General features: G+C 40.7%; 4 protein-coding genes across 4 annotated transcripts; 2 read left to right on the top strand and 2 right to left on the bottom strand.

The window, feature by feature from the left end:
• Nucleotides 1-656: 656 nt before the first annotated feature.
• On the top strand, nucleotides 657-2,945 carry MELLADRAFT_85943 (uncharacterized protein; the record flags this gene model as incomplete). Its single annotated transcript, XM_007409609.1, has 9 exons — nucleotides 657-1,098; nucleotides 1,171-1,382; nucleotides 1,538-1,639; nucleotides 1,882-2,004; nucleotides 2,095-2,178; nucleotides 2,240-2,341; nucleotides 2,406-2,527; nucleotides 2,585-2,641; nucleotides 2,708-2,945. The coding sequence occupies 9 exons, from the start codon at nucleotides 657-659 to the stop codon at nucleotides 2,943-2,945; spliced, it is 1,482 nt and encodes a 493-aa protein (XP_007409671.1).
• Nucleotides 2,946-4,406: 1,461 nt separating this feature from the next.
• MELLADRAFT_116342 (uncharacterized protein) lies at nucleotides 4,407-8,138 on the top strand (the record flags this gene model as incomplete). Its single annotated transcript, XM_007409610.1, has 2 exons — nucleotides 4,407-6,476; nucleotides 6,546-8,138. 2 exons carry the CDS (start codon nucleotides 4,435-4,437, stop codon nucleotides 7,858-7,860), a joined length of 3,357 nt encoding a protein of 1,118 aa, XP_007409672.1.
• A 1,740-nt stretch (nucleotides 8,139-9,878) lies between these two features.
• MELLADRAFT_106057 (uncharacterized protein) lies at nucleotides 9,879-16,976 on the bottom strand (the record flags this gene model as incomplete). The annotated part of the gene is made up of 9 exons (XM_007409433.1): nucleotides 9,879-11,753; nucleotides 11,820-13,163; nucleotides 13,234-13,305; nucleotides 13,367-13,750; nucleotides 13,820-14,308; nucleotides 14,330-14,395; nucleotides 14,473-15,736; nucleotides 15,811-15,923; nucleotides 15,999-16,976. The coding sequence occupies 9 exons, from the start codon at nucleotides 16,974-16,976 to the stop codon at nucleotides 9,879-9,881; spliced, it is 6,585 nt and encodes a 2,194-aa protein (XP_007409495.1).
• A 616-nt stretch (nucleotides 16,977-17,592) lies between these two features.
• MELLADRAFT_116341 (uncharacterized protein) lies at nucleotides 17,593-19,143 on the bottom strand (the record flags this gene model as incomplete). Its single annotated transcript, XM_007409432.1, has 6 exons — nucleotides 17,593-18,213; nucleotides 18,313-18,430; nucleotides 18,519-18,595; nucleotides 18,678-18,761; nucleotides 18,829-18,896; nucleotides 18,990-19,143. The coding sequence occupies 6 exons, from the start codon at nucleotides 19,008-19,010 to the stop codon at nucleotides 18,054-18,056; spliced, it is 528 nt and encodes a 175-aa protein (XP_007409494.1).
• Between the last annotated feature and the right edge of the window lie 1,732 nt (nucleotides 19,144-20,875).

Here is a 20,875-nt window from a genome sequence, read left to right as displayed (position 1 = left end):
GGCCGCTTCCTTTTGATATCATGACTGCTTATGATATAAGATATCATTTCTTCCTTTAAAGATATCATCTCGGGTGATGAACCTTGAACGTTAAATCATGAATCGTCATCGAATGAACTGATGAAGAGATCAAAATTTTCAAGTTTTAATATTCCATTGACAAACACAGTATTTTGGAAACCTCTCGGGTTGTTCACAATTCGACTCTGAGAGGATTTCAGCATGTTTTATAACTTTGATTGTTACAATCACATTAATGAGGTTGGACTTCTCGAGTAATTTGTTGATTTGGACTCCTCGCCACTTTAAATGTGTCATATCGTCATTTATCTGAATTCACATATTTCCAGCCATTTTCATTCAAGACCCAGTTGCTGTATCCTTCATTTTTATTGTTTTCTAATCAAATAAATCATTGTTGTGTCCGTTTCTTTATCCTGTCTCCATCCATTTCCAGACTTGTGTGATCAGGAAGTAAAGTTCATTTGGAGACTTCTCATTTTTGTTGATTTAGTCAGCTTCCACACCGTCTGTCACAAAGGCCTGAGTGACAGCTCGGCCACCGCACTGTTTTTGCTGCCTTTCCCTGCACTCCTTGGTCTTCACCGTTGTTCTTCAGACTTCTTATTTCCCCACGTTCACTCAGCATCACCACCATGTCTCAAGGCCGCTTTTTCCCCATGCCACCAAAGAAATCGACGAAATCGACTCATCAAGCAACTCCCTTGAAAGCTCCGGACGGAGAGATACACTTGACTTCAGGATCCAAAGCCCCTGCTTCCACTTCCCATCGATATCAAGAGTCAACTTCCAGAACCCCAATTGTAGGCCGCCGTACTTTGCGTGAGCGACCCAAACCAACCTTATCAAAGAAACCAGTGATCAGTAAGCGTAAGGCGCCTCCGGCTTTGCAAGATACTACTTCGAATAAAAAAGTGCAACCAAATAACAAAGGTAAATCGAAACCGAAGACAGCCCAAAGCCGCCCGCCTCCTTCGAAGGAGCTGTCACCTCCGTCAGAAAATCCATTTGATCCCAAAGATTTGGATCAATTTCTTCCCCTTGGACCAGAACCACCACCAAGAAACTTGAGTATGTGTAAGTCAAATGATCTCGAATCAATTTATTTCAGCTTTTCAATCCTGTATTAATCACTTCTATCTCACTTAGGCCATGAATACGGCGAAAGCGATTACGAGAACGACACCGAGCCCATTGCCAACATCAACAACACCAACACCAACAACAGTCGCAATTACACGACCCTCCATCCCCCAAAGTTTGTTCCCCTGCAGGGATCTAGATTACAAACTTTTAATCGATACTCTAATCGCGCTGATCTCGACGACCATCACCTCGCCATGGGCCGACAGTTGTGTAGTGTGAGTGGGTTTAGTGTCTTTCTTTTCTCACTTTCACTGACTCAGGTTCCATTCGGCAGGCTTCTACGACTGAAGAGCAATTCATGGCCTATATGTCACTTGCTCTATCCAATTGACAACACATGACAACCATCCACAACGATCTTACACGTCAGATTACCGAAGTTCGGAAGCTCGCGACGTCCAAATCTACTGCTGTTGGAACTCCGGCTGCAGCTGCACCCTGGCTTTCAAAGGACGACTCTGCTGAGCTACGAGTAAGATTCCAGTTTATCATCAACCATCAAGCGAAATCAACTGACATTATCATCTTCAGAAATCGATTCGCCAGATCGCCACGAAGAATATCTTGTGAGGTGACTTGCAGGCCTACACTGCAACCAAAGACAAGATGGGCGACAAGCTCACCCTCCCTCTGTCTCTATAAGCTACAGTCATGGTAAGCATTTTCCTTTCTCTCTCTCTCTCTTACGAGTCCTATTACTGAAACCAGAAATAGGATGGCATTATGTCCAATCCTGATAAATGGAAAAAACGTTTGCTTCCACGTGGATATGGCAAGAACCCAAAAGTGGCGGATGCTAAATCTCTCAACACCTTGGTCAATGTTGTGTTGAAGGAAGTACGCAAAGAATTTGAAACCATTGCAAGTCTTTTTCTGATTTCCTTAATTTATTAATTACTCTAAAGATTTGTATCTCTGACTTTTCAGCTTCTCGAGAATATACATTTACCAGGCCAAACTGGCAGCACAGGCACTGGTGCCATACCCACACTCAATGGGGTCGTGGCCAGGGTAAGTTTCTGTTACTATACTTACTCTTCGCTCACATCAAGCTGAACTTTAATCGATATAGCTTCACGATAAAGAATTTGGACAAGTCGGCGGCCGTGTACCTGTTTGTGACGAGATCTTTGAACAGGTGGGACATCTTCAAAAGGCTCGTTACGCTTACATTGTACGCTCTTCTCTTGACATTTTCCATTTTCAATACAATTAAATATGTTTATTATTCTTTTCAGCGGATGCAAGCCTGCCATTGGGGCTTTTACAAGGCGGATTACAAAGACGGTGCAACCTTGTGGGGGATTGTGGATGAGAAACTAGAGTATTTGCGATCACGATCCAGCAGGTATCGACATGCGTAAGTTTGGTCTTGTCTTTGATAGATTTTGCATCATACTCATTTGATCTGCAACAGGTTCGCCATCCTGTGCTTGTCAGAAGACTTGGAGGTATTTGGCAATAATAAGCCTTTGTCAGTAGTCAGACCTCTCACATCATTTCCGGTACCGGACGAGGCTTCAATTTGTGTTATGGTGAGAAATATCAATGAAACGTGGGGCTCGGAGGTTCCAGAGGACGAGTTGCTTCACAAACAAGACGAAAGGCAGGCTGAGAAGGAGGATGATAATGACAATATTGACAATATTGACAAGAATGATGAAGAAGAAGAAGAAGAGGATGAGAAAGAAGAAGAAGAAGAAGAGGATGAGAAAGAAGAAGAAGAAGAAGAAGAAGAAGAAGAGGATGAGAATGATGATGAAGAAGAAGAAGATTAGGATTAGTATTAGTATTTACGGCATATGAGATTGGTTGTTGGTCGACAAAGGTGATTACAACAACAATGATTTCTGTCTTATCTTTGTGTGTGTGTGTGTGTGTGTGTATTAGATCCATGATGTATAGTTTCAAATTTTAGTTTTCATTCTTTTCATCCTGTCTGTCTGTTCTGTCTGTAGCTGCCTCCCATTGTATTTGTGAAAATCAGCGGCTTTATGCCATGTCGTGTATCTTTCATAGCCCCAAAAATGAGAACCAGAACCAACAAAACTGCCTGCTGGCTTTGCCTGTCGTAATCAGTGTCTAAACGGGATTTAAGCCGTGTTTGGAACCGGGTTCAAACCAATGCTGTACCCACAGTTGATACACGGATTGGCGTAGCGTAGTTGACCAACCGTATCTGCCGCACCAGGCATTTCGGTTGGTCAACTGAAAAAGACCCCCGGTTTGTCAACCGCTTTCAGGCCTTCGTGGTGTAGCCAAGACAAACAATGTGGAAGCCATCATGTTGTGTGTGTTTTAATTCCTCATTACCACTTACATTGAGGATTCTCTTTACCCTCATGATGACCATATACAAATTGTAGAGGATCCCAAACTCGGGTTCATTCCACTTTTGGATCCCATTCTCAAAGGAAATTAAAACATACTCCCACCCACCTCTCTCTTATAATCTAATTTGTGATACTTTTGTAGGCCGCGCCATACCGGCCCTCTTTTTTAATACCTTTGAGTCCTTGCTTTATGTACCTAAAAACTATTCTACCATAGTCTTTTTTTATCCATACATTGCAACCAGGCCTCCACGCCCCAATTCTGGCTAAACTCTTTCATCGTGAGTTTACCTCAGATCCCCTCGAAGTACCCATTAAGATATCCTTCGCAGGTCAATGCGCTTTGCCGGGGTGCTATGTAACCCATGCTTGATTTATATATGAAAATCAAAAAACTTGCTTCGTTATTTGGGTGAAGAAAATAATCCACAAGAAAGATGACGCAAGGAATTTAAAACAGTTGATGTAATGAGAATTTTAGACCGCACAGCAAATGAAAAGAAGGCGATGAATCAATTTATCATTTATCACTGGTTTTTTTTCTTGCTGTTCGAATTCCTTCACAGCTTAAATCACCTATTGTTCAGGAAATTGGCTTAAGGATATACATTGCTTAAGCCGGACTGATTTATCCAAGTAGTTCAAGAATTTAAGCAATTCCAACGAGTTCTCAAAGGTTGAGATGGCATAATGTTTGCAGACGTAAGTGATGTACACATTACTGGAAGTCCAACCAAAGGATGTGTGTGTAGTGAGTGAAGTGAAGTGATTGGTATAAAGGAGTTGGAGAATTTGATTGGGGATAGAACCAAGTGCTTAAGTACTTAATTGAGTTAAGTGTTTAAGATTGATTGATTGGGGTTGGTTGGTTGAGATGAAATGGTTTTTGATTTGAATCAGTTGACCAGTTCTCATTCTCATTCCAACTCAATTCATGGAACCCACTACTACTAATCATCATCATCATCATGGACCTTCAATCATAAATTTGTTACAAAGACAACAAGAACTAAATCAACTATTAAATCGACAAAGAGCAAGACTTAGACAACAACAACTGTCTTCCTTCACCATGGATCAAAGAACATCTGAACTCAATCCACTCAATCAATCATCTGAATCTTCACCTCCCAATCCAATTCAAACTATCAGAAACTCAGTCTCTATGTTTGGACCTCATGCTAGAGCTATTGAAGATTTCACAAGAAGAAGAAGAGAAATCAGACCACCATCTCAATTAAGATCACAAGATCGACTTTCTCCTGAACCAGAAACGAGTGCAGCAGAACGTTCGATATCGATTTATGAAAGAAATGCAAGATTAAGAGAAGAATTTAGTCAAAGACAAGAAGCTAGACGAAATCCTCAATCTCAAACTTCAATTCCTTCTCAATTCTTACAATTCCTTCAACCTACAAGTTCAACATCACAAACTCAATCAGAAGAAGAAACTCCTTCGATCAACCATCGACCAATTTCACCTCCTATTCATTTACCACCTACACCACCCACCAATCGAGTCAATCTCAATCAAAGACCATCATCCACTTCACAAGGTCCTTATCTTTTCAATGGTCATTTTCAAGATCCACAAAACAATCTGATGTCAGTTAATCTTAATGATCTGAGTAGACCTTCATCAGTATCAGATTCGTCAGATGATTCAAATCAACAAACTACAGAAACATCTGATTTATTAAACGATTCTGAATCGGATCAAAACGCTGCTCTGTTTTTCACTTCATTACAAAATGGTCATCAATCTAGGATTAGAAGAGGTAGAGATACTAGTTCAATCGATAACGTTGATTTAGGAAACGATCCAGATCCTTTATTGGTAGAAGCAGCTGCTCATCATAACAGTATGACTATAGCTGAAGCTTTAGGATTACCAACTCCTTATGATGATCTTCCTGAACGTCAAGCTCATGATGAATCATCACGATTCTCTAGGCGAGCATCAAATCTGACTGGATTGATTATGGACTCAAATCCAATTACAACAGATCGACTTGATAATACGGTTGAACAACCTTCAGATGTTAGCATGAGCTTATTCGAATCTTTTGACAGACCAGAACCTAATCCATCCACTGAAAATCAAGACGTCTTACCAAGAAGATCTACTACTCAAACTACAAATCTTGTTTCAAATCCTCAATCAAGATCATCAGGAGAGTCGAATGAACGACCTAATCAAATCACTCAATTATCCAATAACAGAAGAAGAAGATTGTTGATTAATAATGAAACAACTGATTGGAGACATGCATTAGTGGAACAGATGCATAATGATTTTGATGCTGGTCTAGATAGAACGATGGCAGTGAACCGATTACGTCAACTTACCATGAACCATCATCATCCTTCTGTCCAGAATCAAAACCATCAAAACCCTCCCACTTCACTTTCAGCTGAACCTGTTCGACGTAATTTAGTAGGCACCTTACGTAACATCCGATCACAACGTCAAGCTAATAATAATTTGAATCGTGGGATCCATCAAGGATCTAATCCGACTTCTTTATCAGATCCGATCTCTAGATCTTCAATTCAAGTTTATTTAGTTTACTGTGGTGCACCTCAAGCTGATCGTTCAATCTTCTCACGTCCTCAAACTTTACCCAAAGGATTCCAATTGGCAAATCCGAGTACTTCAAGCTCATCAAGAACCCGTTCATCATCTTTATCAAGAGGAATCACCCAAGGATGTGGAAAACTCATCACGATCCGATCTATCAATCCATCACATGCAGCACGTAAACCGATTCCCAATGGGATGTTTAAAACTCCTATCGAAAATGTTTTGTCATCTGATTCCTATCCTATTTCTCAATCCGTTGGAATTGTTGATCATGAATCTAGATTAGAATTCGAAAATGATCCTTCTAATCCATGTATTAAAGATGATGAAAGTGATCAACAAGATAGGTTTGTTTGTTATTGTACTAAAGAATATATCGGTTGTCTTTCTTGGTAAGTTTTCAATCATCATTTTGTTTTGTTTTAGATTCTGGTTCTAATCTGTTTTTTTTGGGGGTGTAGTGGTCATATCGTTGGACATTGGGTTAAAGTTCATTGTTTTTATTGTGAAAGATGGTCATCAACTCAACATCGATTTTTTTATTATCTCAAAAGAATTACATATATACCTAGATACGAGAAAGGAATGATTGCAAACTTTATTCCAACCAATCGAACATTTTCATTTTATTCACAACAAAGACAACAAGGACATCATAATAAGAAAGCACAATTATTACAAGCTAAACAGATGGTTTATGAAAAAGATTTGAGAGATGGATATATCGGATCAGAAGAAGATTGGAAAGATAGAAGTCAAGATGAGAATGAGAATGAGAATGGGAATAGGAATGAAGAAGGAGGTTTGTTAGATGATATCATGGGTTATAGTACTGCTAATACGATGACCCAAAGAATGAGAAGTTCGATTCTGGATTCAAGTTTAGTTGACTTGAATGATCTGAGAGCATCCGTTGATTTTGCTTCGTATCAATCCACTCAATCATCACCAAGACATAGGTTTTTAGGTAGAAGACTTTTGAATACAGCCATGATTTCTAATTCGATGATTCCTACTGAAACTGTTTCGACTAGAACTCCTTCAAGACTTGTTGGAGAAGTTAGACAGATTCATAATAGACGTTGGTCTGCTTTAGGACCTGAGGTCGAAAGGAATGAAGGGTCTAGAGATTTAGTTAGAAGTAGAGCTATTAGATTATCGAATTATAGGTTTGAAAGTAGTCCCAACTTGGATACCAATTTACAACAAGCTGATGCAGAAGAAGAAGAAGACCGAGAAGGAGAGATGGTTCCAGGTTTGAATCCCACTTCATTGAATACTACTTCGAATACTACTAGAAGATCTTCAAGAGTTTCGAATTCACCTATTACCAATCCAAGTTTAAATCCTAGAGCCGATTCACTTGATCTTGATGGAATTCCCATAAGAGATTCAAGACCTAGGTTAAATAGAATGATCAGATCATCATCCATTTCATTAGAAACTTCACAAAGCAGAGAAGAAAGATTAGAAGAAAACGAATTGAATGAATTGATTGATATGGGAGAGGTTAGATCTAATAGGAATGTAGAAGAAGCAGAAGATGATGAAAGAAGTCGGATCGTTAGGATTGATAGTATTCAGAATGGAAGAAGAAGAAGAGGTGGGAATGAAGAAGAAGTGGAAGAAGATGAAAGTTTGAGAAGTAGAAGTAGTAGAAGAAGAAGGATTCATGGGCTGGATTTGGAGCAAGATTTTTTGGTCGGAGAACAGGAGAATGATGATCATCATCATCTGGGATCTTTGTTTGGAAACTTTGAGGTTTGTGCAAGATGAAAAAAAAATACTTTATACTTATGTCTATTTGGAAGATTTGAAAAAATGGAATGGAATGGAATTGATGAAAAGAAGAAAAATGAAAGTGAAGAAGGGGATGAGGTTTTTTAATATACTTACCATCAACGCGATTTTTTTTTTTTGGAAAAAATCGAATTGTTCAAAATTAATAGTTGTGGAATTTATGACAGAAAAAAGATAATTGAAAGGTTTGTATAAGAAGAAAGAAATGGGTTTTTTTGTATTGTTTTTTTTACGTTTTGGTTGATTTGATTATGAAGAAAAAAAAGAAAAAAGAAAAAGAAAGAGGATTAATATGAATTCTGTGTTTTGTTTTTTTGAATGTATCATTGAAAGAGTTTTAAAGTTTTGAAAAAAAAGAATATAGATCTGTGATTTTTTGTTTGAAAAATTGAAAGAAGTTGATTTTTGTTTGTATTTTGTGAAGAGAATGGATTTGAGAGAAAACACGAAAGGAAAAAAAACAGTTTGGCTTGTTTTATTATCTTGATCCACTTATAGGAAAACTTGTCTTTGACCGTATTGAACTTAAAGGTAGTATTCTTTTTTGGTTTTTGGTTTTTTTTCTGGTAAGAATAAATGAGTTTGAATTCTATGTAATGTTGTATTTTGAAAATCAAAATTGAAGAAGTTAGTTTAAATTTAATATATCAGTTTAAAAGGTGTTCCTCTCCCATGACACACAGAAAAAAGAAAATGAAAAAAATGGTTTGGTTGAATGAAGTTCTGTTTATTTTCTTAAAAAATACATCAGTTTCATAGACATTTCTTTCCACAATAAAAAAAACAATTCTTTTGTTTATTCTTCAACTTCTTTTTTTTTGTTTTTCAAAAGAAAAATTGTTTTTTTTTTTGAAAGAAGCTTTGAAATTCTTATTACACAATCCAGAAAAGTCCTTGTGATGGTATTTTTTGGTCTCACTAACACTAGCTTTGTGATATGAATGGCTTTTATTTCAACCTTATTTTTCTAGGGTATAGCTTGTGTAAACCTTTTTTTTAAATTGATGTTTGAATCTTAAACTTTATAAATACAAATCATTTTGTCATTTCCTGAAAGTATTCATTCTTCCTGTGGCATATGAATTCTGTTTAGATTATTTCAGACTTCATAAATGGATTGAGGGGGGGATGTGGTGATGTGTGAAAGAATCAAAGATGAGAATATATTTGGTTTTTGTAATTGTTATGATCAAGTGATATTGTGAAAAGAATGATTGATTCACAATTGGGTACCTTCAATTCAATATTACCCTGTTTTTTTAGCTGATTTGATAGAGTTAAGGATCATCAAAAGAGTTGGTGTCAGCAAATTTATAAATCACACAATGCACTTCAATAGTGGCTCTCAAACCTGCCCCGGTTATAGGAAAAAGCACCAGACCTTTTTTCCACAGAGATCAGCCACTCTACTTGATAAACCAGATATCTACCTGAAAGAGATAGGCCAGCATATGTGAAGATTTTGCACATGAAGTACATGATATGGGTCCACAAGTCTCTTATCATGGGGAAATTGTTTACATGTTCCCTTTTGGATATGAGATGTTTTTACTCTTAAACCAAATGACCATCATGATACAAACCGTAAGACAACTTGATTAAGAAGTATAAATGATGATTATAGACCAGAAAACAAAAAATTCTATACACATGACTAGAAGACCAAGATATTTCAATTTCTCAACTTGAAGTAATTTGATCCCAGAATGATGTATGAATAAGAAAGTATTCCACTCCAAGCTCACCTTTGATATCAGGTGTCAAGACTCCTAGTAGGCACAGATGATTCAACCCTTACAAACCAAACCATCAAAACCTTTTGTTTGCATCATTTAAATACTACATACAATATACATCATAAAAAGCAAAGAAAAGAAAAAAAAACTTAAGTACATTTTTTGAATTTGCATTTCTTAATTCTGAATAATTTATTTTTTCTCAACCAATCCAATCCATGAACTACATAACTTTAAGAGATCGAATCGAATCGAATTTTAATGTTTAGTTTTTTTACTTGAAATTAATGATGAATCTCTAAGATGACTACTTTTCCTTTTAGTTTTCGTTTTTGATTTCATTCGATTCGAATCATAACTACGAAAAGAAGTCACACTAGTAGCTGGACTATTACTTTGACTCATTCTTCTTGATCTTCTACCTCTTTCAATCTCATCTTCATCTTCATTTTCACCTTCAATTTTCTTTCCATTTGACAGTGGTAATGGCATAAGCACTTCAACTTGTCCTTCATGAATCAATCCTAATCCAACTAATCTGATCAATAACTTCATCATCTCTTCATTCACTACCATCTCTTCTGGTTCTTGTTCTTCTCCTTCAATCATCTCATTCGATGTCCCTCCTCCTTCATTCACTCTTTTCCCATCGGTTCCAATCTTAAAACTTCTAGATTGTTCTTCAACAGTCGCATCTCCTACTTCTTCTACTCCTTCTTCTACCATCAAGTTTTTCACATCTTCATCTCCCATAGCACATTGTGGAACCAAAAAAGTATCTAATTTCACCTCATCCCTTAACCTTTCACTCAACTTTGTAAATTTGATTCTCACATAATGACAATGTGATCTAGTCACAGGTGGTTGAGAACTCGGAAGTGGTCTTCCTTCAAGTTCAGATCGTCGACGACGTCCACCACGTGTTGACCCAGGCTTCGATTTCGCTTTCATCTCCGTTTGTTCTAAAGGCATCGGTTCTTTCAAAGGTACATTCAGAGTAGGCAGTAACGTACTAGAAGAATGATGTTGATGTAATCTTCTTCTAGGAGCTAGCTCATCATTACTTCGTTGTAAAATCAACCCAGGAACATTTAATTGAAGTTCAGCCGAAAGTTGTGAAGCGATATTCGTATCTCCTCCAGGAACAGCTCCTAAGGTTTGTTTTTTACTAGATTGACCGATATCCGATGGTTCAGAAGCGGTCGAGGATGGTTTTTTGTTAAGAATCGGAGTTGCAGGAATAGCAGGAGGACTGGACATTCTAGTAGTCGGGTTTGATTTCCTACCCTTTCCTTTTCCCGTCTTCTTAGTCGGCAAAGGCGATACTGTTACTTCTTCCTCAGGAATATCTACCATGGTTGAGTTATCCACCAGATTAGTTGGACCAGGAGCAGGACTTGTACGAGGTGAGCCAAACCTTGATGGACGAGATCGAGGTGAGCGAGATAGTCGAGCTAGAGGTGAGCGCGATGGTCGAGACAGAGGTGAACGAGAAGGAGGTTTAGGTGAAGCGGATGTTAGCCTATTGGAAGCTGCTCTTCGCATCTGACGGGTCTGAGATCCAATTAAATCTTCCGGTTCCTCCTCCTCCGTCATATTTGACTCAACAACTGATCCATCATCAGTTGGAACATTGGTACTCTGTCGGGATCGAGTGATATAAACCTTTCTGGGTGTGTGTATCACAGATGAACTACCATCCTTGGATTTTGGTGGCCCTTCAACTACACCTTCGTTTTTCGGAGAGGCTGAAGCGATTGGGTGTGCTTGTGTAGAAGGTTGCTTCGCTCGCTTTCGTTTTTGTAAAGTTGACTTGAGGTCTGCTTCCAATTGCAGCTCTCGAGCACGTTCCGTGGCGATCTCCTTGGCCGTTACACTATAATTAGCATCCATGTTTTTGGAAGCAGCACTTTTGCGGCCTTTTGGTCTTCCCCGCTTAGCTTTTTCACCTGTCATCGGTTGCGACATACTTTCGTCCGAACCGTCATGGATGACGTTAGTCGACGGTGAACCGGACACGGCACTGTCATGGGATGCTTTCTTTGAGCTTAGGACGTCTGGGATGGGGAGGTCCGCGCTTTCAGCAGGTAGCGCGGAGAGCGGGGAAGATACCAAACTCGCCGAAACACCAACCTGTGTACAAGGCACACCAAAAATCAGTAAACATGGCTGATGCTGCTTCAAAATGTCAAATCTTACCATCGAAGACGACTCTGCTTGTTTGACCTCGTAAACTCCCTTATCTTGGTCTGCCACGCCGTGGTTGGTACCTTCGGCATCTAACAGTTGTGTTCCATTGTTAGAAGGTTCGATACGAATTGGGTTGGCACCTAGATTGGCCTCAGCAGATGAAGTTGAAGAGTTGCCGATGTTCATCGGATTCAAAAATTCCGTAGGCCCTGACATCGAAGTCAATGAAGGACTGAAGAAAGCTTTAGTAGCAGTTGTAGGTTGAGGAGATCCAGCAGGCTGCGCGACCACACTCGATTCACGTGAAGGATGGTTGCCATTGTCGGGATCTAAGGCCAGTTGGGCGGACTGAATATCTTCTAATTGAATAGTAGGAATCGTACTTGCTGCCGGTGGCATACTAGGATCAGGTAACTTTTCACTCGCCTCCACTTGACTTAGATCCTCTGAGGCCGTACTGCATTGGTGTGGCAATCCGGCCACATTGATTTCGCACTCGGGCATCAGCGTCGACTTGGGCGGACTTGGTGAGCCTGCTGCCTGTACCACCACACTCGACTCTCTTGACTGACTGTTAATCGAGGTCAAGTAAGGGGTGGGGATATCATCCAGTCTGATCGCTTCGCCTGTAGTTGGAGCCGGTGTTCTACCCGGATCAGGTAAAACAGGACGTCCCAAAGGCTCTGGAACACTGGTCGATTCATCGGAGGGATTCGGGTCGACTACTGGTGGTAAGGACGCGAGTGAGAACACATCGCTGGGTGGAGGGGGATCGAGAGGGTTGAGGACGTTGTCATCATTTGAGCCAGGTGCGTTATAGAAATCCGCCGTCTCTTGAATATGAGGTAGACCGGGAGCATTGACTTGCTCTTTCGTGATTGGAGCACTACGTTGGCGAGTGGAGGTAGAAGGAGATGGTGGTTCAGCATGTGTGCTAGAATCAATAGATGAGCGCCTATTGATCTGATTGGTTAAACCGAGAGCGGCAGTAGGAGCTCCCATCGAAGCACTAGGTAGAGGAGGAGGAGGGGCAACAGACGCTGGAGCCGAAATAGTATCACTAGAAGCTATTGAAGATGGAGCAGAAGATGTGACAAATGATGCAGGACCTAATGAGGTGAATCTTTCTGATAATTCTGAAGGTGTCCTTTGGCCTTGAGTCGTACTAGCCAGTGGCGTGGGGAGTTCATCAGTCCGATGTGTTGATACACGTGTCTCGCTGCTTATGCTCTTTTCTGCGTCCTCGTCGCCGGTGTCATCGACCCAATCCATATGAGACGCAGGAGTTACTTCAAGAAGCGGCGAGTCAGCAAATGTGACAGCATTGACATGCCCCCTGCTAGAGCTCGGTCGCTGTAAGCCAAAATGTACAGCACATGAGCATACCGATGTATGTTTTCATTGAATTTAACGAAATACTGACTGATCTTCCCAAATCTTCAGCGGCTTTGGCGTCAGAATGTTGCGTGGCCTGTGTGGTCAAGATGTTTGTCAGCTGATGGAGATTCAAAAATAGTGTGCTGGGTCACAATGATACAATAAGAACATCGGCATACCAGATCAGAAGATTCTGTCTTGTCATGTACGGCTTCATTGGCTGATAACACTTCAGACATCACTTCCATAGTCAAAGGCGCTTCTGCTTTTGATATTTCAGTATTGATCGCTTCAATTGTTGACTCGATATCCCTCAAAAGTGTGCTAGGGTTACTCTGGATGATGTCTTGTTCGTCTTGACCCACCTCCTGTGCAGGAGTGTCGTGTATGACCTCTTGGGTGCCAAATACTTTTTGCATGATGTCGTTCATCGCTGCCTCGTATTCAACAGCGTTGGAATGGCTGAGCGTGGAGGGACTGAGCGCGGGCGGGCTGAGCGCTAGCATGTCAACCTCCTCGCATTGAGTTGGTCCTTCCAATCTAGACCATGAAGCTTGCTCGTTCTGGAACAAATAAATGTCTCATGATTCGGTCAGAAACAATAAAACATATCACGAAAGACTCGTACTGACATGCTCCATGACCGGCGGTGCTGGCGAGGCAATCAACTCTGCAAGAGGTTGATCCACGTCCATCGCATCAGTAGCTCGAGCCTGATCGATACTCGATTCCATAGGCTCCGTCACAAAGATTGAAGTCTCCTCCTCAGTCGAATGAAGATCTGGCAGAGACGGTACCTCAATCGGTACACCTTGTTGCATGTCCGTTCCCTCATGAATGGGATTAGCCACCGTGGATTTTCCTTTGCTGCTGGCACTTGTGTTGGCGGGTATGGAATCCAAAGAAATCGGCTGGATGAAGTTATCCAACAGCAGTTGACCTGAAGCTGGATCCGATGTAAAGTCTCCCCATAGTTGATCGATGGACGAAGCGGATGGTTCGGCCAGGATAATCGAGGGATTCTCTATTGGACGAGCACCAGAATGTGACTCATACTTTTTGTTCAAGGCAGTGACCGACATCAGCAAATGTTCAGATAGTTTACAAACAAATGGAGTATGCTAAGAAAGTGGATTACTCACGTTGGGAGCGAGCGATTGAGCTACTGTAGTCTCGGGCTCCTGTGAATGTAGCGCGTCAGAAGCGGGCTGAAGAACCCAAGCATTGGTATAAATTATAACGTGGCCATGATTGATGCTGCTTAGAGATGTATGAGATAACTTACGAGAGCATTTGTCGTTTCAACAGCCTCAAGAGCAGAGGTAGATGTCAAGCTGGTAGATGGAGTTTGAGGCGAGATCCCTAAAAGGTTATCCAGAATCTTTTGCATATTACCTTCACCAGCTTTAAGAGCTCTGGCCAAAGCTTCGTCGTTCGACGCCGCTTCTTGAGCTTCCAACTCGACCCCATGTCTTTCTGCTTGTTCAACTAACCCCTGAAACTTCGGATCAGTTTGCATTAAGCGCTCCAAGATGTTTTCTGTTTGAGAATCTGAATTAGGTAAAGACGTCAAAGATTGCATTCTGCTTTGCTCATCAGCATCCGCACCCAAGACTGGTGATACATCTACATCCGGGTACTCTTCAAGCAATTCATCGATCATGCTATACTTCTCTAGATGATCTTGACCCAATCGATGAAGCTGCAGATCACGATCCCCTTCGAATAGATCATTGTCATCGACTACATGCGTCGTCGTTCTTTGCGAATTCAGAGTAGCACAGTCTCCAGTGTCATAAATGGCGGCATGAGGATTTCCATCTTCCGCCACTGATCGCATATGATCAAGGCGTGATTCAGGCATAGCATGAGAAAGGTGGTCCACTTCGTCATCATCGTCATCGATCACAATAGGTGTTTGCTGTGTTATCTGAGTGACCGAGATATGAGATTCCGTGAGTTGATCCAGAGCAGGGTCCACCGATAACGGGTCAAATTCATTCGTCGTGTTTCGATCACCGAGGTCTTGATGGTTATTAGTCACCTCGATATGTTGTCGATAATGTACAGACGTTGAAACAATCGGACCATCAAGATCGGTTTGAAACTCTTCAGTCTTAGAGTATTCTAGGAACCCTCCTAGATAATCATCATTCTCATCTTCTAACATATCTTCCGATGTCTCACTTGATGGTCGGAATATCATTTTCCCATCTGCTGAGAAACTACCAATCCGCTGAAGACTGCGGGATGAGCTTGCCAAAAGCTGAGGTGGATCGGGCCTTGGGTCAAGTGAGTTCTCTATGACGTCATCTGTCTTCGAAAGCTGACGATCGGCCAAAGTTTCGTTTTTTGGAGGTACGGCTAGATTACGTGACTCATTGACCGGGAGAATGGTTCGAGGTTCAAAGAAGTTGACGCGTTGGGAAACAACGCCTTCTGGAATAGATTGGATACAATCCTTTGAATCCGAACTACGAATGGATGTTCGAGAAATAGGTAGAGAACCACGACGATTGACATCCTGAGTTGACAGGTTTTCTTTGGAGCTGCCGAAAAATAAAAGTCAGACTTTTCGTATAAGCAATCCATCATGAGTTATAAATAGTAAGATATGACAAACAGTGTATGTGATGATGCTTGACCAAGAGCCTGTTCGTGAGTTGGCAATGGTACAGTGATGTCCTCCATAGGACTCTCTTCCCGCGCCGGTTCGTCTTCGAGGTTTTCACTTCGCTGTGCTGATGATGAGGCTGATAGGGAAGAAGCTTCAGATTCTTCTTCAGACGCGATATTTTCATCTAGCTCTACGAATTCCTCTGAATCGGTATTCTGGCTACCTTGAGAACCGTCTGTGTCATCAGATTCTTCAATACCATGAATAGTGACATCTGCATCTTGTTCAGCTTCAAGCGCATCAAGTGGGGCAATATATGATGATGAACTGATCGAGCTTGATACTTCTACGTCCGAATCGTCATCGATTGGTATGATTTCTGGAGGATGAGATTGTGACGCGCCTGGAGGATGAGGTGAAGGGCGATGGTTTGTACTAAGATGATCCGAACGAAGGTTTTGTTGTGAAGAAGATCGGAGATTGCCATTCACAGTTCGAGATCCATTAGTCTGACCAGTAGACTCTTGATCGGAGTCTGTCTCGTCTTGTGATTCGGATACACTGAGTGATTCATCCAACTCTAAATTTTCATTCCTCTGTTCATCATCCTCTTCCTCACCCTCTTCGGTCATCCGATCTTCTTCTTCTTCTTCTTCATCCAGCGAACTCGGTTCAGGGTCATCTGATTCGATACTTGAGTCATCTTTTGATAAGTCCACTTCAATTCTTTGTCTTGACGCAACCTCCTCAACTACTTCCTCACTAGATGACGATTCTACTCTTTCCTCATCTGTATCCTGAGAAGATAAATTGTCCGAAACCGGATAATCTTTATGAGGAATCACGTCAGTCTGTTCGTGAGGTGAAGGATGATTATCAGCTGGCACACTAGCAACTTCTCCAAAGACGTCTTCTTGAGCTCTTGAAACAGATCTTGATGGTTGATTTGATTGTCTATTAGGTCCTCCCAAAAGAGCTTCCCTGATCCGACTAGTTATACTACCCACAAATCCATCAAAGTCATCGGCAGATAAAACTTGGTATGGATCTCGTAACGGTCGGCTTGAGCTGCTTGCAGAAGAAGTTTGCTGAGATAAGATGTGCTGAGGGATGAGTGATGGACCATTGATGGGATGAGAGTATCTTGGCCGGCGAGGATTTGAACCAGCCATGAAGTTGAAGATAGCTTTTGAGATGAGAAAATGAACCAAAGTGAAAGTGAAAAGTGAAAGTGACTTTGATCGAAATTGTGATGGTAAATACAGTTTCAGAAAGTTAATTGCACAAGGGTTTAACTCCTTATAAGCATCTCTCTACTCATTAATAACATATCATAGTGAATCCCTTTGAAATCACAATGGCAAATCAGCCTACGGTTTGTTTGACCTTTGTTCACCCTCTTTGTCATTAGAAGAATTGTCTTATGAGCACATTTCAGATATTTATACTGGACTCAATCCTTTACCGTATCGCTCTCTAACTACCATTTAGGAGTGTTATTTAAAGATCCTGAATCCTCAATCTTATATAGCCCATGTAAACATTTTCTATCACGTGTGAAAGTTGTGAGGAATGTCCAAGGTCATAAGGGATCTTGTTGAGTTAGGGTCGGAGTTCAAGCTTACTTGTGCATCAAAATATACTAGCTTAAGTGATTACCTTTCTAATTAAAAGATATTTGACTTGAGTAGGGCTGTGAATTTAACCGGAAGCAGCAACTGGTGATAGAACAGATGGGAGCCTATTCCGCTCCTTTCTTTCAGAAAAGTGGTATGAGGATAAAGAAGTATGATCAAGCATCACACACACGTTAAAACAAGAACATCATTTAGTAGAAGAGAACTGCTTTTGATTGAGAAGAAGATAAATGTTGGACACAGCCTCAGGTGATGATCAGATCCATACCCTTGGGAAGACTTTTACAGATTCATAGAAAACTTAAGAGAAGAATGCTGAGAGTCAAAAGCACGGGATTCAAAGGACCACAAAGAAGGCAACTTGTGAATCCCATATTCAGGTAAGAAAGATCATTCACCATTTGTTGGTTAAGCCTTCACCGGCCCACGTCATCTTTTCGAGCATAGACATATGTAGAGTTTCTTGAACAAAAGCGTCCGTACAAAAACCCACTCATACTATCAAGACAAACACCAAAGGGTATAGTCAAAAAAGGAAAAGAATCCCTCAAACAATCCGATGATCTCTCAAAACCAAGATTGAGAAGTATCATCCTAGGGTATACTTAACCATCATTGACCAAGCCATCCTCTAGAAAGCAAAAATCGACCTATCTTTCCTATTCCAAACCCAATAAGAACTCTAACCAATGATCCTAGAAGACTAAACCCAGGCATGAATGGTAATAGTATTCCAACCACTCCTGTGTCTGATGAAAAATTATCTTCTTGTCTATGTGAAGTAACAAGAAAAGGTAACATGAGATCCAACTAGTAAAACCACATTTCGGGTTTTTCTTTTGTGTCAGTTTAAAGGTTGGATAATGCTTACTTTCGAATTCGGTATTTTCGATCTGTACCTTGTACTAGATGTAGACGAACAAGTAAACGAATTGATACACGGCTACAACGGTATGAGCAAAGCCTAGTATTCATGTGTTCGGTCAAATCTAAGTTGAGGATTTCGTAAAGAACCATCAATTAAAAACGACAATCATGGAGATCATTCTTGTCTGTTGATAAAGTTTTGATACGTACCAATGGTGATTTGAGTTTTATCTTCGTTGAACATCACCGCATGAAAATCAATCTTTTGGTTCACAGTCTGTACTCGACTGCAAGGTCAAACAAGTGGAATGAACTCGTGAGCCACACCAACATAAAAAATATTGAAAAGAGATGGTAAGTCAGGCTTACACTATCTTGTATATTCCCTTAATGGCTTCTCGACCTTTGGCCACGAGAAAAGGGTGACGTAAGACCGCATCCTCGGTGAAGTATCTTTGTATTAGATTTCATCATTAGGTCATATTAGAAAGTGATATAGGTAGGCAGATGAGAAACCAACTTCTCGACATTCGCGGCCAAGACTGAAGCAGGGTAAGGCTCAGTCACTGATCTGATGACCTCTTCGACCTATAGTAATACTCAAAGTGTAGATTTGAAGTTTTATTAGTTATGAGTCTTTGAGCTACCATTATCAAAGATATATCTATGGTCAGAACTGACTTCTGCAACTGGATTATCCATTTGTAAACTGGTATTTGGTGTGGTATAAACAATAGGCTTAGGGGTAAATGATTGACAATGAGTGTGGGGGTGAAGGTAAACTTGAAGATTCCAATCTTTTTGTGTTTTCTATACTACTGCTCGATTATTGGTCGAGTTGAAACTTCGATTTGAAGCTCATAGGATATGATAGCCTGAGCATCGACCCAATTGGTTAACCCGAGGTCTTGCGATGGCTTTTGCTGGATGGTCGTTAGGGCTCACAGCCGGCTGAGATACCTGAACGAAGTGAGGGTTCAGTCCGTGCTACTGGAAAGGCGAAAATAAAACAATCTATGTGTTCGCAAAATACGGAACACATTAGTGATTTGGTATCTATGTCAAGGCGGATGGTGTTGGTGCGTTGGGAAAAAGCATGCCCTAGCATGGCTACTTCGAGCTTTAGGTACACGAAAATTTTGTTCGGTCATATTCAGTTTGTGTATATGCTCGGCTTTGAAAGAAAGGATGAAACAGATCAGCAGCAAGCTGGCAAAAGGAGAAGATGATCTCAAACCCAATAATGTTCACCGAAATTGCTGAAAGCTAATTGTTTTTACTGCGAATGTTGTACCCTGGACTTCGAAGTGTCTTGAGGCCAATCAAAAAACCACGAAGATTTTGATCCACACACTCAGCAGACAGAACCCATGTTCCAATTGAGATATGAATGATTTTGTTTACTTATTCATATATGTAATCTTTTGTGATCATGATGTGAGATGACGTCATGTTGGATATCGATATTTAAACAGTTTACTTTCTTCTTTACCGTTGTTTCCTTTTCTTTATCGAAATCAAAGTTATTTAATTCACAATTCTTCATGACTTCAGAATTGTCATCTTTTCTATTCTATTCGATCTCAGTGTGTAGCTTGTTAAGCTGACTCCTGAATCTCACAGGAAAGAACCAATTCTAAGTGTTCTTTCATGGTCTAATATGAAGCCCATTCTATTATTCTATCATGTGCTTCTGGCGGTGATTTGATCAAGTACATTCCTTGGACTTTTTAATTCACGATGCCAAGTAAGCAATTAATCCCCTAATAAAACATTTGGAGAAGTTATGACGGTTATGACTTCATGGCCTCCTCTTCGCAAGGATCTTTATCCTCTTTCTCGGCATCAAAGTATGAAGAGGTATGAAGTGTTCAATTCAAATATGAGCACTAGACAACTTTTAGACTTTTTCGATATTCCACAATTTCAAAAAGTGCAATTCGAACCGGCCGCACAAAATCGGAGCTTGGCGGCTTAAATTGCTGGAAAAATGACGTCAGAGTTCTGAAAGTCAGATATGAAGTTACAAGTTCAAAATTCGATGGATTGTCCGTGTCGTTTTATCGGAGCCTGTGCCGGTATCATTCGGAATTCCTACTCAGCTTGCGGTCGCTCGGAATCACGTTGACATGCCGATCCTGGATGGATGTTGATGCAGCAAAAGAAAGTCGAGATTGTAAACATCAAGAAAAACGAAAGTCGATTGTAAGCAAAAAATATCTGCGGAAAACTCAAATCGCTTTCCATCGTTCACCGAATCTTAGCCCGTGCGGTCGTGCTAAGGTCCACGGAGCTGTGGCTACAGCTGGCTACAGCCAAACACACGAATGAGTCAGAGTTTGAGCTCAGCTTGATGTTGTCAGTTGGGTCTTTCAAACTTCAAACTCATCCTGAACTCCCTGTGTAGCAAGGTCTCATAGTGCATGAGACATATTCAACTTGCAAGCAAAACATTTGGTGTAAACAAGCCAGAGAACAAACCTCAAGCAGGTCACCAACCAGATCTCAAACGCTCAAGAGTCGTAAGGAGACTACCACTATTTAAGACCTTGTCAACAGTTGTCCGA

Source organism: Melampsora larici-populina (assembly GCF_000204055.1).
Source record: "Melampsora larici-populina 98AG31 unplaced genomic scaffold MELLAscaffold_16, whole genome shotgun sequence".
NCBI lineage: Eukaryota > Fungi > Basidiomycota > Pucciniomycetes > Pucciniales > Melampsoraceae > Melampsora > Melampsora laricis-populina.
This window is presented reverse-complemented; position numbering and strand designations above follow the sequence as displayed.